At 38.5% G+C, this 16,598-nt stretch overlaps 1 protein-coding gene across 1 annotated transcript in view; it reads left to right on the forward strand.

Annotated features, from left to right (window-relative positions):
- PRMT8 (protein arginine methyltransferase 8) overlaps positions 1–16,142 on the forward strand; it is a gene marked incomplete at its 3' end in the record, with an annotated part of 67,532 nt that extends 51,390 nt beyond the window's left edge. Inside the window, exons 5-10 of the mRNA XM_084268782.1 lie at positions 698–840; positions 1,232–1,319; positions 4,792–4,907; positions 11,663–11,813; positions 14,555–14,676; positions 16,059–16,142. Coding sequence (XP_084124908.1) covers positions 698–840; positions 1,232–1,319; positions 4,792–4,907; positions 11,663–11,813; positions 14,555–14,676; positions 16,059–16,142 — 704 coding nt within the window. The remainder of the gene's footprint in view (positions 1–697; positions 841–1,231; positions 1,320–4,791; positions 4,908–11,662; positions 11,814–14,554; positions 14,677–16,058) is intronic.
- Between the last annotated feature and the right edge of the window lie 456 nt (positions 16,143–16,598).

Consider the following 16,598-nt stretch of genomic DNA (forward strand, 5'->3'; position numbering starts at 1 on the left):
ATACCTGGCACCAATGTTTTCCAGTAGTCATTTTAGATAACTGTGGAAAGTTATGCAAGTCTAATGCAGATAGAAGATTCAGAATGCTGGTAAATTACAAAGAAAGGAATGTAAAATTATTTTTCATGCAAGAAGGTGTTTGTACAAACTTTCTTATTTCTGTACTGTCAGGCTAGATCTCACTTTCTCAGTGGAGTCAGCTCCCCAGAATTCATTGAAGAAATAAGCCTTAGTTTCCTTATTGTGAAGCCCACATAGTATCTTTGAGAAGCAGATGAGCATTAGATCATAGTTCCATAAATGCCTTGTATCTCAGTGATGAGATCCCGTATGTGTAACCCTACGGGGAAATCTAAAGTATTCCAGGTGGATTCTTTGCATAACTTGGTCAATGATCTAGAAATCTTCCAAATGGCATGTAAAATGAGATCATGCAGGTAACCAGGTAAGGCATGTTTTTCTGTTGTTTTTTACATATGGGGGTTTTTTGGGTTTGGTTTGGAGACTTTATTATACTTACTGCAAGTAGTTTTAACATAGCCTAAAGTCCCTTGAGTCACATGGGGTCACCCCCTTATCTCCAGGCATTCAAGAAGAGAATCGTATTGAAAAGGTCAGCCTGACATTCATTCACCAGTAAGGAAATTAGTCAGATGTTTTATTATGTGAAACATATTTCTTTGGATTCTTTTTTCAGTAATCACAATATTTAAAGGTAAAGTGGAAGAAGTTGAATTACCTGTGGATAAAGTAGACATCATCATCAGCGAGTGGATGGGTTACTGTCTGTTCTATGAGTCAATGTTAAACACAGTCATCTTCGCACGAGACAAGTGGCTGGTAGGTGCTCTGCATGTCATACTCTTTGCTGGAGCAATCGTCATTTATTTTTCTGACTTCAAGTCTTCCCTCTCCTACTATCACCATAACAAGACACATTTACATCTCCAAGTGCCATTTCTCAGGCTTTAGCAAAACGATTAACAAAGGGAATCTCAGTGTTAGAGCTTTACTTTTGATTGCCTGCCGGTGAAGTTTGCTTAGACACTATCTAATGGCACTGCCGCAGGCTGTGAGAGGTGCTGAGATTAAAGCTGATGTGACAGTCTGAAGGAAAGCAATAAAGGCATGCAAGGGGTGCTTGTCTGTTCTTTGTATGTGCAGTTCAAAATGTGATGTCTTTGTCAGGTGAATAGATTACGAGATCCATTTCCCCACAATTCATCAACAGAAACCTGGAGGGCTAATGTTTCCAGACCGAGCTGCTTTGTACGTGGTAGCAATTGAAGACAGACAGTACAAGGACTTCAAAATTCACTGTGAGTAAATGCCTAACTGTAACCCTTCTCTGTGACTATTTCCCTAAAAGATTTGATTTATATTGGCCTACTGTCATCCTTTTTTGCTGGCAAAGTTTTGTAAAAGCCAAGAAATCCCACTGAACAGGCCAGAATTCTAATATAAACATGAACACAAAGAAAACTCTGGTAATGAATTGAGGAAACTTGTAGTAATTTAAAGTGCACCAAGGAAAGATGCATGAATAAATTGTTGCCTAGAGTTTTATCGATGACTCTACCTCTATTTTAAAATGTGGAATTTAGAAGACTTTTATTGTAGTTTAGACAAATACGTCATTCCAAAAAAACTGCCACTAAAATTGGTAATATTCTCTTGCCGTTCAAGTACTGGTATTTGTTTTTTAAATAGCAAGTGGAGAAAAATTAGTGACATCCAAATGAATTGCAAATGTTAAGAAACAAGCCTAGAAAAAATAAGCTTCTCAAAAAGACAAAAAAGTCTTTTTAAAGGCTTTTTAGAACAGTTTGAGAATTCTTAAATTAAAAATAAGGATGAGAAATTTCCATTTTATTTTGATGTGAGAAAAAGTTATAAACTTCACAGATGCAGACAATTGTTTGTTTGTGGTGTTTTTTTGAAGTTTCATTGAATAACTGGTGCTATCAGTGACCTCTGCAGGGCATTTAGTCCAGGCTCCTGCTCAAAGCAGGCCAGATTTCACAGTTAAAGCAGATTACTCGGGGTTCTGCCCTGCACTGTCAAGAGATGGGATTCCATAGCTTCTCTGGGCATTTGTTGAAATGCTGAAGCACCCTCAGGAGTAAACATGTTTCTGAATATCCAGTCAGAATTTTCCTTGCTGAAACTTGCCTTTGCTGTCCCCTGACAGTCTGAAGGGAATCTGACTTTCTTCTTTATTTCTGTAGCAGCAGAGAGCAATTAAAGCACACTGTTAGCCTTTGCTGGCCTAGGCTAAGCAAATGCAGATTTCTTAGACCTTTCTCATATCTTAATATGTTGTTCACCTTCATCACCATGAAGTCCTACTCCTGGTTCATATTCAACTTATTGTCTCCCAGGTCATCCAAGTTTGGATTTATTTGATCATAATAGTTTTGGTGAAATTATTAAGTTCTACATTATTTCTTTTCTTTTTTTTTCTTTTTCTCCTTTTCTCCCCCTCCCCCAAGCTGATCAATTTCACTTAAAGAAATCACAAAAGTACTAAGCAGTTCTATTAATTAAGGACACATGCAAAAACCTAGGTAAAATGAGTGGGTTCAGTCAACCTTTAAATAAAAATGCCTAACTCCTCATCCTTTGCCTCTCAGACAAGGAAGTATGGTATTTCTGGAATCAAATTCAGTGCCAATACAGAAAACTGCTACTAGGTCAGAACTGCTTTTTTGGGGTCAAAAGCAAGCCCAGTGCAGAGCAGCGGTGACAAGAAGTCTGTGTAGGTGCCAGGGAGAATTATATATACTGCTCAAGCACAACTTAAACTTTTCTTCTCAGTTACTGGATGACCTTGACTGCTAAATTCCTTCCAATATTTGCAGATTCAAAATGATGTATGAGGCATCCATTCTGTAAAGGAATCAAAACCATTTTGTCATTAAAAAAAAAAAAAACAGCATTAAAAATCCCTTATGCCTTCTTTCCCCTTGCTTTTGAACCCTTTCCTTTCTAGGCCTTGAAACTTTTTCTTTTCTCACCAACAATACAACTGTTTTCAATCTGTTTATTTTTTCATCATCTAAAAAACCCCAAACAGTTCAGGTTCTTTTTCTCTTCCAAAATGTTGTTTTCCTTTAAGACACTTTCTTCCCTGATTTGACCTGAAATTTCCCTTCCCACTCACTTTTTATATTTCTGTGTCTTCTCCAGTTATTTTCATCTCACTACCTGTATGTGCCACCATCTTGTCTGTCTTTTCAGTTCATAAATCCTTGATGGTGTCTGCTTACGTTGAAATTTTTCATCCTTCTATTTTCTCTCTTAAGGTGGACAGTCATGCCTTCATATGGGATGCAGGGCTCAGCATTTCAAAGGACAGTCGAGAACCATAATTTTGGTTAAGAAATTATGTAAAATGAGGTTTCTTAAAATCTCTGACTTATGATTTCTCAGACTTTATTAATGCCACAGAGTACTACTACAATCAGCTACTCTGATTTCCTGCAAAATTTTATCTTTTAACTCCATTGACAGGTCTCTGTCTAATACAGACAGTGGCATGTATTTCAAAGGCATCCCATGTAGGCTGAAGTACATCAACAGCTCTGTTAATAAATTGTTCCCTCAGGGTTTCTCTATTCTGAGTAACCACATAAAAACATATGGCTTCTATAAATATAATCTGAAGTTCCCACATGCTCATGATGCCTGAAACAAAAGTTTTGATTGCTAGATCTGCTGAAATATCAAGAAACTCACAGCTCAATAAAGAGATAATATATCAAAGAAATGTTCATGTCCAGATTTCTTCCAGTTTAGAAATACACAGATTTTTTTTGCTCATACTGTATTTTCAGTCACAGTACTCTGGGAACACCGGTAGCTCAAATGCAATGCTCTGAGAAAACGAGGTGTTGCATACATGCTCACTATTGCTGTTTATCAGTTTTCTTTGCTTGTGTTCAAACAGCTTTTTTAAAAGTTCGCAGTATTCAGTTTAGATTTTCAGATGGAGATGGACCTTGACTCATATGATTAATAAGACTAAGATTTCACTTTTTTTTTGAGGTTTTTCTTTTTAATTTGTTAAGCAATCTTAAAAGCAAAGTCAGTGCACCCCAGGATACTATTTGTTCAAGGAAAAAAAAAAAAGAAAAAACCCTCAGGAAGATAAGAAGCATTTATCAGCACAATCAAAAGAATGGTTTGAATATACAAGATCAGCATGGCTTTTAAGTCCTTTAAAAAGTGGACATTTTACTTTTTTGTCATTATGTACAAGCAGATGAAGACTAGGATGTACCAGATATTGAAACACACCTGTAATTCTACTCCTGTCAGTAATTCACTTGCTGAAATTAAGACTACTTAAATAACTAAAAGAACATGATTGAAACTGTTGGTTGAATAACAATCTATAAAAAAATGGAAATATTAGCCAGAATGGATAGGAAAGGATAGAATTATCTTATCAGCTATTCAAAAGCCTCAACCTGACGTATATGATTTTGGGCAACACTCTCAAATGTCTAAAGCCATGAAAATCATTGACGAATCTCATATGAAACAGTTTTTGGGACACCAAAAGCCAACGACCACTTCTTCAAAGATGTACATTGAGAAGTTATTTTTCCACAATTGCATTATCTATAAAATAGCGATGATGACATAGACAACTGGGGCAGTGAGCAGAGCTAAAGAGGAGAGCCGAAAGGGGGTGGTAGAAATTCTTTCAAGTGAAAGACGTTTTTAGAAACAAAAAAATATTTTATTATTACTGCTAATTTTTGACACATCCATTTGCATTGACAGGGTGGGAGAATGTGTACGGCTTTGACATGACCTGTATTAGGGATGTTGCCATGAAGGAGCCTTTGGTGGACATAGTAGATCCAAAGCAAGTGGTGACCAATGCCTGTTTAATAAAGGTTTGGTAATTCCAAATATACCTAATTATGTGTTTACACCTGACTGTGGGATTCTTTGGAGACCTGCTGCTTATGTTTTACTACTATCATTGTATGCTTCTAACTAGCTGCAGAAGCCATCATCCTAGAATGCTATCACACCAAGAAGGAAAACTGTGCAGTTTTAAATTAGGCAGTACTTGTATGTTGCACATGCCCAATAGTGTCTCCTGAATGAAGCATGACCATTCATACCTTGATTGCTTACAGAATACCCAAAAGCAAGGTTCTCCATGTGACTCTGTACCAATCTAACTACTGCTAACTGTAACTTAAGACTCTTACAAATTACACATGTGAAAATACTGGATAAAGACATGGTGTATTTATATATGAATTGTAATTGCCCTGCTTTTTGTAAATAGACATTGGAAGTTACTGACGGAATGCTGCTGAGGAGGAGGAGTAAAATAATTTGGTTTGCAGTAAAAGAAGACTGAAGCATCAGTTTCTGAATTGGTCAGCTCTGATGAAATAATTTTAATTTACTCCAGAGCAAGAGATCAGAACTGGAACCTAATTGGTTTGTCTAACTTCCTAATTCTTAGCCTTATCTATAAGGTTACTGTGCTCTCACAGCCCTTGCATTTGCAACCAGAGGTTAGCTTGTACCCTGTTCATCATCTAAAACACTATGGACGCTACTCCCTGTTCACAAGACCAGATTAAGAATCCCTAGCCTGCAGAAATACATGAAAGCTCTAAAATTCCTTCCATGTGAAGGAACCCTCCACATGTGGGACTACCCTCATGAATAAGGCTGTCCGAATCAATAGCCGTGGTTGGGTCAGGTGCATGAATCCCAGAGCATGCTCATTCATCCCACAGACTCCAGTCTAATTTTTTCCCCTCTCCTTTTTTTGCCAGTAACAAACTCTGCATTAAGTATTCCCACATGCAAAAAGCACAGATATACTGTTAGTCTGCAGAACCTGTACTGAAAGCAGGAAACAGGAGCAGAAGTGGAAACTCTGTACGAGTGCATATGCACGCACAGTCCTTCTGCGCTGAGCGGAACGCAAGGTGGTTCTGTCTGAAAACAGCCTGAGCAATTTAAAATTGCAATACACACAAAACAAACAGCTATTTAGACTGCATAAAATACATCTTGAATGACAGATCAGGTGGCGAAACGTGTTGGCTTCTCTGGAATAACAGGTTATAAAAGCTGCATGCTCTTAAAATGAAGTGCAAGTCTAATGTTTCCTTTAGGTCTTTGAAAGTAATTGGGTTTAAGAAGGCAGACAACATATTTCAAACTTTATTTATTCAGGTTTTATCTTACATTCTACACAGCCTGACATCTTTTGTCCATACACCAAGTGGTGCTTTACCATGTAATGGCACCTTGGGAGCAAAGTGGGTAATAACTCAAGCAGAAACCACTCATAGTTCCAAAATATGTCCCTAATCTCACAAACTGATCACTAAAAAAAGAAAAAAATTGTCAGTGAAAGGCAGGAAGGAGGGAGGCTTTTGTTCAAGTTATCAACGTAGAAGCAGGAAAAACTGAGGCTGCATTTCTCTTTTTTTTAAGTTTAATTTACTTTTGCACATTGTTTATTTATATAAAGTGCATTTCTTTGATGCTGAAAATATTTGTGAATTTATCACTTAAATACATCCCGGGGCGTAGGAATTTTCCTAGCAAGTAGGATTCCTCTGTTTAAATTGCAAGTGAGATCAGACAGAGTAGTGAGAGCAAAGCATTTTCAAACCATCAAAGTCAATAACTGATCTCATAAGTTTACAAGCATCCTTCTGAGGCCCTACAGCTTTCAGTAGCATTACCTGAAAAAACAGAAAAGTTTGTTACAGACTCATCTTTTCTTCTCAGATGCCCTTGTACATTAGAGAAATACAGCTGGGTTTGAGTTTACCCAATACTTCTTTTCCTCCATGTTAATTTCTATTTGGTGTCAGCACCAGAGACTAAAATAACAATAAATCAACTATACACACAGCTGTGGAAACACCCGCAATGAGAGGATGGCAGACACTCACAAGAATGAAGAACATGCCACATCCAGTTTATAATAAAAAATACTGTTGGATTTCACCAAACATACTCCCATATCTAGCCCCAGAGAAAGAACTTTTATGCTCCCATTTGTCCCACACTTTCCAGGAGCAGGTTGAAGCTCCTGAAGGTCACACACTACTTTAAGATTGCACAGTTTAATGCTGTTTAAAGCACAAACTGCCTTCCCTGCACAGAAGAAAACCAAAACCAACATTCTTGTTTATCAGAGAGCACAGTATATCCAGTGCTTTGAGAAATTTCCACTGTTCTGGGAACACCATGAAGCCTTTATGAAGCCTTATTTCGAAGGACCTGCAGTATTTTCTGCACAAAGGTACCACTGCTCAGACAGATCCAGCCACACAGGCGAGGTGAAGCACTAGTCTGTGAGCTCTGGTGAGTCCCATGTCCGTCTTGACCCCTGAGGGGTCAAAGCATTCCTCATGAGGTATTTTTTTTCTTGTGCCACTGCAACTTCAGTGAAGTCCCTAATCACATTCCTTTCTCCCAGCTTCTCCTAATGTAAAGCAAGAGGCACCTATGTCACTCATTTTCCACCTCTCTTCGAACACTGCTCTTTTTTTCCATCATTTTTCTTCTCTACTCTTTTCTCAACATGAAAATCTCCCTTTCCTTTTCCTAAGTAACTTTCCCTGTCACTCTTTCCTTTGCAACAGTTGTCCCCACAGTCTTTGCTTTCAGTATCCTCAGATTTAACTCCACCTATTCCCTTTCTCAAAAAAAACAAAACCAAAACAAAACAGAACCACCAAACAAAATTCTTGTAATTTTCAGGCAGTTCCTGCTGTGCAAACTGGAAACATGGCAGAAGAGGGGCCCTGGCAGGAGCCCAAGGTCTCCATTATCTAGAAGACTTAGCTACACTTACTTCTCTGATATTTCATCTAGTAGAAGGCCAACATATGCCACAATATCTGGTCAAAACAATCTCAAATACTCTGTTCTTCCTTTCACTGCTGCCCTGAAATGCACAGAATTTCATGTATTTACCTCTCTCCCCATGTTAATATTGTTAATTCTTTGCACTCTTTAAAAAAATATTTTGGAAAAGTGAGTGTGTTTTGTGGGCTGACTTGCATTTAGTGCTCCCCTCACATCTGTACGCATGTGTGCGGCTGACAATATCGGTCATGTTTCTCAGCGCTTGTCAGAAAAGAGGGTTTGATGATTTCTCCATTCCTTGGCAATTAATTTTACTTCTCAAACTTCGGATCAGTCCTTTACCTGAAGCTAGCAATACTGCTTGTAGCAATGTTGCCTGTCCCCCAGCTTCTACATCAGTTCTGCACCTTTACCTGCTATGAATAGCATCACCTTCACCATCATATCCTGTGCTGGGGTGACTATTTCCCTCTTTGTCCAAACCAAAACAGCTGGTGCAGTGGGAGGGAGGAAGGGGCAAAAAAACCCCAACCCCACATCCAAAAACTGACCAAACAAAACCCCCACCAAAACCAGACAAACATTCACTGAGATTTGAATCTGTAATTCATCTCCACGCTCATACAATCCTAGCAGAGTAAGCTGACTGGGAAGGGGATCAGAAAAGAGATGGGGAGGCATTATAGAAGCAACCTTAATTCTGATTTGCATGAAGAAACAGGTCAACATTTTTTCCATCAGCAAACCTGATTCAGGGCTGTTTACTGTCATTAGTTAGGTTGCCTTCAGCTAGGGCGATACTATTCAAACAAGAAATAGCAGCTGGCAACACCACATTATCTCTGTGATTCTAAATTATCTGTACATCACTGGCTTAGTCCTAAAGCAAACCAAAGGACAGTCCAAGAGTCATTCTTTATACAATAAATATAGAAATCGTACCTCTTGTCTACCTCTCTACAACAGGGACATGTAGCACAGGATGTCTCATGGTCTTTCCTGCAGTGTCAGCCACAGTCTGGACCTCCTTATGTTGTCCAAAGAGCAGGTTCATTTCCTGAATGCGGTAAGCTGGCTCCCACACACGCAGGGGGTGTGGGATGGTGCTTTTATTCAGGCCTGGGTGCTCAGTGGGCTTCCACAAATCAAGCAGACCCAGAGCCATCTCTTTCGTTAGATTTATACACAACTGCTACAGGGTAATGCACTCCCAGTTACAACGATTGGCTAGTGATTTACGTGTAAGTACAGTAATTGCTATGTCATCTTCAATCACTGTGCCTGTGCAGAGGAAGAAGGGTCTTCATCTGGACAAGGGTCTTCTTGACCTGCGGGTGTGTTTTTTAGTATTACAATAAAGACAGCTCAGTTAGGGACACACAGACTTCAGATTTCACTGCCAAACTGTCTCTGTGTGTGTGCACTGGAAGTTCTTGGTGTTCCAGGACAGTTAGTTTACAGGTGTTTACTCCCTTTGATCCTTTTCTTAGCAACCACCCAGCAGCTGTCTACAATCATTCTTAATTATGGAGACATCATAACATACAGCTATGGTTACCTTCTAAGTTTGATGGTAGTTATCACTTACTTAGCTGATAATGCTGACATTTCTCTTGTTACTCAGCTTAACACTTTTTTTAGTATCATTGAGAGCTGTATTTTGATCAGGCCCTGGCCTTAACTATACCCACTTTGTTGTGGTTGGTTTTGAAATTTGAATGCAATTTGGTAAATCATTACTTATTTCACACAAAGATGCCATTTGTCCACTCTACTGCTAGCTATAGTTAACATTCAGTGAGCAGTGACATTTGATGGAATATATAAGAATATATAGTAGCCAGAGTACAATTCAAAGAAATCACCAAAGAGATCACAGAAAGTTTCAAAACCGGATTAATTGATAAAAACCCCTCACATTTGTCTGATATCTTGCATACTAAGATAAGCATGTTTGTCTTTAAAAAAAAAAGACTGCAAAAGTGGCCACAATTTTATCCGGCACATCTCCTCCATATTTCTGAGACATTTCCACCTACTTCTCTAATAAAAATATTTCCTACTGCTTTTGATCCCACTTTATCCTGCAGAGCCAACGCAGCCCAGAGAGTGGGACCTAGATCCCTTTTGCTTTCCTCATCATCAGACTTAATTCACAATTTTCCCACAGTGATACCACTCAAAACCACCAAAAATTAGAGAAATCTGCAGCTGTCGCCCACCAGTCCAGTCTATCTTGTCAAAGCAAATGTTGCAGGCTGCTATGGAAGTCTGCCAGGAGACTTCAAAAATTCTTTCTCCTAATATGCTTTTTACTTTTCCCTTATTTTGAGAAAAAAAAAAAAAATTTAAGGCTATCCCAGCTTTAAATGACCACATACAAGCATGGGTCGCTTCTAAGCACTAGTGATTCAGGGTGCCATTGCAATGTAGTAGAAAAATTTTCATTATAGTTAAGTTCTTCTTGAAAAAATACCAATAATCAGGCCAAAACTATAGTTTGCTTACATCATCTCACCATAAGTTTTCTAAGTTTCAGAAACACATGATCCATGTCCATGCAAAGACCTCAGTTACTGAAGAATGGCTGCATATTTTCCTGTGTATTTTTGCAGTTTTCTCTTAGATAATACAATGCAATTGCTAGAAGAGCCCACTGTTGTGCCCTAAAAGATACCCTTAAAGGAGATTATAGACTCTGCTCTCCATTTTTTGCAGTGCCAGCTTAAAGTAATGCTGGTGAGGATAGTAATATGACTATTAGCCTATGTCGGCAGAGGAAATTTGGATTTCTGCCTACAAAGCTTCTATTTCTCTGTATGCATGAGCAGTTTTGGTGTTAATACCGACTCTCCACATAACAGAGAGAAAAATATTTTGGGGGTATCTGGCTCTTGCCAGATATGCCCTGACAAGGACTAAAACGACAGTGAAACCAGATACACTTAGGAATATATCAGAAAATGCAGATAGGAAACATTTTTCCATAGCATTAAAATACAATTAATTTCAGACTTCGTATCCTCCCTGTCATGACTACAAGTTTTGGAAACAACCCAGATAGAAACAATACCTGGCTGGGAAAAATTATATCCATCTAAAAAGCTCTATGTAAGTCTTGAAGAGTGAGATTTAAATATTGATGGCAATAAGCAATCTTGGAGACTGCATCGTTGCTCCTAACTGCTGTAATCAGTGGTACGATTTATATGGTTTGCTTCTGTCTAGTTCAAGAGTGAGATTGTGTCTTACTATTTGAAATCCATTATCTGCCACAAGACTAGAAAGCATGATCAGCATGACATACCTCAGATGTTTCGATTGCTTGACACAGTCAAATCACATTCCCTTCCAGAGATGCTCAAACAAAACAGTTTATTTTTATTAAAAACCCAGCTTTGACATCTTTTCTCATGCTGACAGTACCTGATGAGGAAAGATCGTAGAACTGGGACCTGTATCTCCATTTCAATATCCAATGTGCCTATATTTATCCAAGCACGCTTTTGCCTTGATTTCCTCCAGCTCCCACAGCTCCTCCCTGCCAATTCCCAATGACAGATACTCTTCTATGAGCGGCCTCTCTTAGCACACTGTTCACTTAGATAACTGGATCATTTGCTTATGATTTGATATATTCAAATGTACCATGGATTTCTTACGGTAGTAAAGGGCTGCCAGTCATCTTTGTTGCTGATCATTAAGTAAAATGCTTAAGTACATCACTTAAAGCCTACTTAGAGGCACTGACATCAATATGTAAATGTCTTTTTTTTTCTCCTCAAAACAGGAAGTAGATATTTATACAGTGAAGACTGAAGAATTGGCATTTACTTCTGCATTTTGCCTCCAAATTCAGCGTAATGATTACATTCATGCCTTGGTCACCTATTTTAATATTGAATTTACAAAGTGCCACAAGAAGATGGGATTTTCTACAGGTAACCTGTATTTCTTTTCATTTCATTTCTATTGCTGTCAGTATGTCTGTGCTACTAGTCAGATGGTACAGGAAGGCGTACTGTACAACCAGGTGTGAATTTCAGTCGTGAAGATTATTGTCACTTTGTGGGAGGTGAGCAGGATGGGGAAAGGGCAACTGCTTGCAGGTATTCTGCAAAAACAGGAAGGACATAAAAGTAGATACCAAGTTTAGAGCTCAGTAGGAATTATGACCCCAAAGTTTATGCCCATCACCAATTATATCTAAATCCTGTGCCAAATTTCTCAGATTAGACAGGGAATTGTCAGCTCAGTGGCAGATAGCAGCAACAAATTTCAACACAAGCTCTTGCTTGTCTCAGAGTCTAGAGCAAAACCATCATTTTTTTTCAAGATATAATCACAGCCATACAGCTTATGTAAATTGGCTCTAACAACCCAAATGCGAAACTCTTAATTTACCTTGAGTGGATATTTAAAGGAATAACTCTGCTGCTGTAAGACTACAGTGAATAAACCAGTTAGTGTTGCAAGAAATGTAAAAAAGTCATGACTACTTTAATGACAAGAGCAACAAATTATAGTTGGTGCTGGTTGCAGTTAGCACCATTACACAACTCGAATAGGTGTAAATGGGACCTGATGTATGTTAAATATGATTAGAAATGTCTTCTTTCTTTCTTCCTTCACAGGAACTCTCAACACTTTACATGAGATTCAAAGCTCAAAGTACTTTGTTAAAATATTTATATTTGATTATAGAAGCATCACCATATAAATTATGTTACTTGGTACCTCATATTATGTTTTTCAGTAACTCTGTTTCCTTGGTCATTCTATAAATGTCTTATACTACAGTATTTCCCTGATCATAATAAGGTTTGGGGTGTGCTGGGAGAAATGAACAGTCTGTGAGGCACTGCAGTGGTATCCTGAAGTACTAATTATTTCTCAGTTCACGGTGAACAAAATAATCTAAGGTGGTAAAGACTTAAAGTTTTAGCCATTTGTTTTTTCCACAGAAAGATGATCTTTTTTTCAGCAGAAGGCATCCCAATAATCTTTTCTAAAAGGTGACACTTCCAGTTTTCTGTGAAAAATGTCTTTGAACGAAGAGTGTAGTTACTGTGTTTTGATGTTATCTGAAAACTGCCTTAGTAGAGGAGGTCTGATTATATTGCCACAACTACATGAAAGGTCTCTTATATCATTGAGAATTTGGCTTCATCTGTGGCTTCATTTTTTTCCAGTAAAATGTGTCCCATCGGTGAATCTGTCCCTCAAGCCCAGGCATTCTTTGCTTGACTCTTAGGCTACAGTGAATAAGAATCACAAGTGACAAGGAAAAAGACCCATTGTTGCTGCAAGGAGTCACTTGTCTACAAAACAGAAATAAACTTACTCCAGTTCGGTGTAGCAAAAGGCGGCTGAGATAATGACTTTCTGATTCTTCTTGCCTTTTGGGTGTATGGAATAAAGAGGGCTCACTCAGGCACTTAGACAGAAAATCATCTGCAAGACCACCACAGGTGGATTTAGCTTCCTTTAGCAAATAGGAAGTGGAAACTTGAGGAAGGAAAGATGTTAAATACTATTCAGAGAAGAGACTACATTTGGATTAAAGCCGAGGGCAGATACCAAGTTTGGTACAGTGTTTTTCTTATAGATGAGTTGTTGCAGATCCATCTCAATTTGCAGACATAGGTACAGCGTATTTTGTGCCTATCTTTCATAAAAAAATGGGGAAAGAATCTCCAGTACTTCTGAATGTCTATCAAGAGCAGGCTTCAGCCTCAGTGCTCAAAAACCTAGTTTTTCTAAACAACCTGTAGCTCTCACAGGGTGCTACTTCAGAGGTTTTGAAGGCTTAGTCATGCACTCCCATTCTAGGATCCTTTCAACTTTGATGACTTGCCTTTTCTCATATTTATTTCTGCAACTAGATCTCTTATCTGCTCACTAGCCTCCTTGGAGGCTTTGTTGGAGAGGCTTCCTCTGTCTCCATATTCCATCTCCTACCACTTGGCAAATGCTACATTTCTCCTGCTAAGTCTTTGCTTTGCTTTACTGCCAATTCTCTGAACTTCTTCAGTAACTAACTTACTTCCCCAGCAGGCTGGTGTGGCCCACCAAATAAAAAAACATTGTGTGTCATTGCATGCAGATGAGAAAGAGCTGCTAGCCAGATAATCATGCAAAGTCAAATTCTTAAGATTTTGAAGTTCATACTGAAGTTGTGTGTTTTTAACAGGGGCTTCTTCTAAAACCAAAGTTCACTCTGGCTGCCTTTGATGCAAATGAGGCTACAGCCACATCACCAATTACAGCAGGTCTAGGGACCACTCTGATGCCTGAAGGAACCAGTTAGTTGTGACCCCTCTGCACAGTACTTGGTCCAGGATTTCCTCTAGGTCCCATGTGGTACACCTCTAATTGAACCAAGACAAGTACTATTTATGTGGAGAGGTTAATTGTTATTCAGAGTATCTGAAATAATGGGGGAGGTGCCTTGCAGCCATTGGAGGAGTACCATGAAACTGATAGTATATGAATTGTGCCTCAAAGTATGCCATTAGGTCTACAGACCAGACAAGGTTAAAGCATTCTATGATGAGAAAGGCTTCTTTTCACTTGTTCCCAAGTACATGCAATTTGATATGTAAGACAAAAATGAAGTTCCTATATATAATACCCATAAATAATACCCATAAATAATACCCATATATTTATATTTTTTTAGCACCTGATGCTCCCTATACTCACTGGAAGCAAACTGTCTTCTACTTAGAGGACTATTTAACTGTGAGACGAGGAGAAGAAATCTATGGGACTATATCCATGAAACCAAATGCAAAAAATGTGGTGAGTCAGCATCATTGATTCTAATTCCAACTCTATTGATCACAACCTGTATCAATGGTAAATAAAATGCATATAAGTAAGCATCCTGAAAGCTCTAAATTCATGTTTATTAGTAAGACCTCTAGTCACAGATTCAAAGAATCTCATGACAACAATGATAATGCAGTGCTAATTTTACAGAACTCAGGCTGCAAGCAAGCTAGCATGGGAAGGGAGAAATGATTAAAGTACTTCACCAAGTCAGCTGCTCTCTGCAGTCAGCTTGGCTCACATTTTATGACACAAAGTAGGCAAAGGTCTCTCCATACGGTCACTAAAATCACTGGTAAGATCCCTTCTGCCCACACAGGGTGATGAGAAGTAGCCGTTTCAGCTGAACATCTCTATGAACTCACTGCTCAAATGTACTTGGAACACCCTAACCAAGTGATATGATTCTTGAAAAAATGCAGCTTTCCACAGAAAATAGAGATGTTTTATTTAGGACTAAAGCATGATGGATATCACACTATCATGAGTGGTGAAAACTTCCTCAATTGCTTTGCTATGGGCTGAATCCCTTACCAAGCATGTCAGATACTCAGTGCTCCTCTTAACTTGTAAGGAGACTGAGACATGGTCTGATGGACAACTCATGCCTCTTTAGAAGAACCAGATATGAGAAGTATGGCTTCTGGAAGAATCAATGGGCACTACTTTCTGCTGAAAACCGTGAGCAGAATCTCTTCATTCTGTGTTGCAACATACAGCTATTAAAATAAGCTGGCTATAATCCATCCATTAAGTTGTTGTAATTGTTGAAATATTGCATCTGTTGACTGCAGCAAATCTGGATTCGTTAATGCTTTCTTCTTCTGAAACATGAAGCCTTTTAAAAAGGTTTCCAAAAGTTTGTAGACAGACAGGGTTTTTTTGTAGGGCTATGTAGCGCCTCTTTCCAAAATATGTGTTATTGTAAGATAAAGAATGAGCAAGGGCTTCTCTGCAATGGGAAGTTTAGGAGATCTGTTCTGGGATAACTCCTAGCGTGAAAGCCATTTACCCTGGATTAAGAGCACCTCAATGGGGGATACCCTTAAAAAGTTGTTAGAAAATATGTATGATAGAAAAGCATTTCAGAAGCTTCCAAGTTGTAGCTAGGGTGCTAAATCAGCCGTAAGAAGAATATCCAAATATGCCCTGGACATAGATTGCAGGGTGAATGCTATCCTATATCCTGCTTTTTCAGTGTTTGCAACATGTAAAAACAAAAGTAGTTAGAAGCCACAGTAGGTATCTCTTGAGTCTGCAGGTTGGGTTTTTTTCAACCTAAGCAGTGATAACTGAACCCACACACTAGGCTTATGATCTTACTTACATGTTACACTTAACTCTTTTCACAGCGTGACCTGGATTTCACAGTAGACTTGGATTTTAAAGGACAGCTATGTGAAATGTCAGTATCTAATGACTACAAAATGCGCTAGCAAGAAACCTTTCAGAGGGATGAGAAGGAGAATTTTATCAAGTCCTGAACTGCTGAACTTCAAGATAGGAACAACTGTTCACAAGATTATTGTATTAAATACTGGAATGTTTCCTCTGGTGGAAGGTGGTAACGTGATCTTTCTTGCAGATAGTACAGGGGGCTGGGATCCCACTGTGAATGTACAGTATACAGAACTGTAGCTTTTGTCAAACATAGGAAAAATAAGCAACAGTCTTGAGTGTTCTGGTTAACTTTAGGATGCCAGGAGATGCATATACAAATTGTACTACTTACTGTGAATTTCTGGTTCTTCCAAGCTTTGCATGTTAAAGATGATTAGGGCAGTTTCCTCACTATGAAAGGCCACTACAGCACATTACTGTGATAATATTACTGGACTTATATTCAATATAAATGAATATATATATATATTGTATATGAGCAAAAAAAAAAT

This window comes from Gallinula chloropus (genome assembly GCF_964237585.1).
Source record: "Gallinula chloropus genome assembly, chromosome: 1".
In the NCBI taxonomy this organism is placed as follows: Eukaryota; Metazoa; Chordata; class Aves; order Gruiformes; family Rallidae; genus Gallinula; species Gallinula chloropus.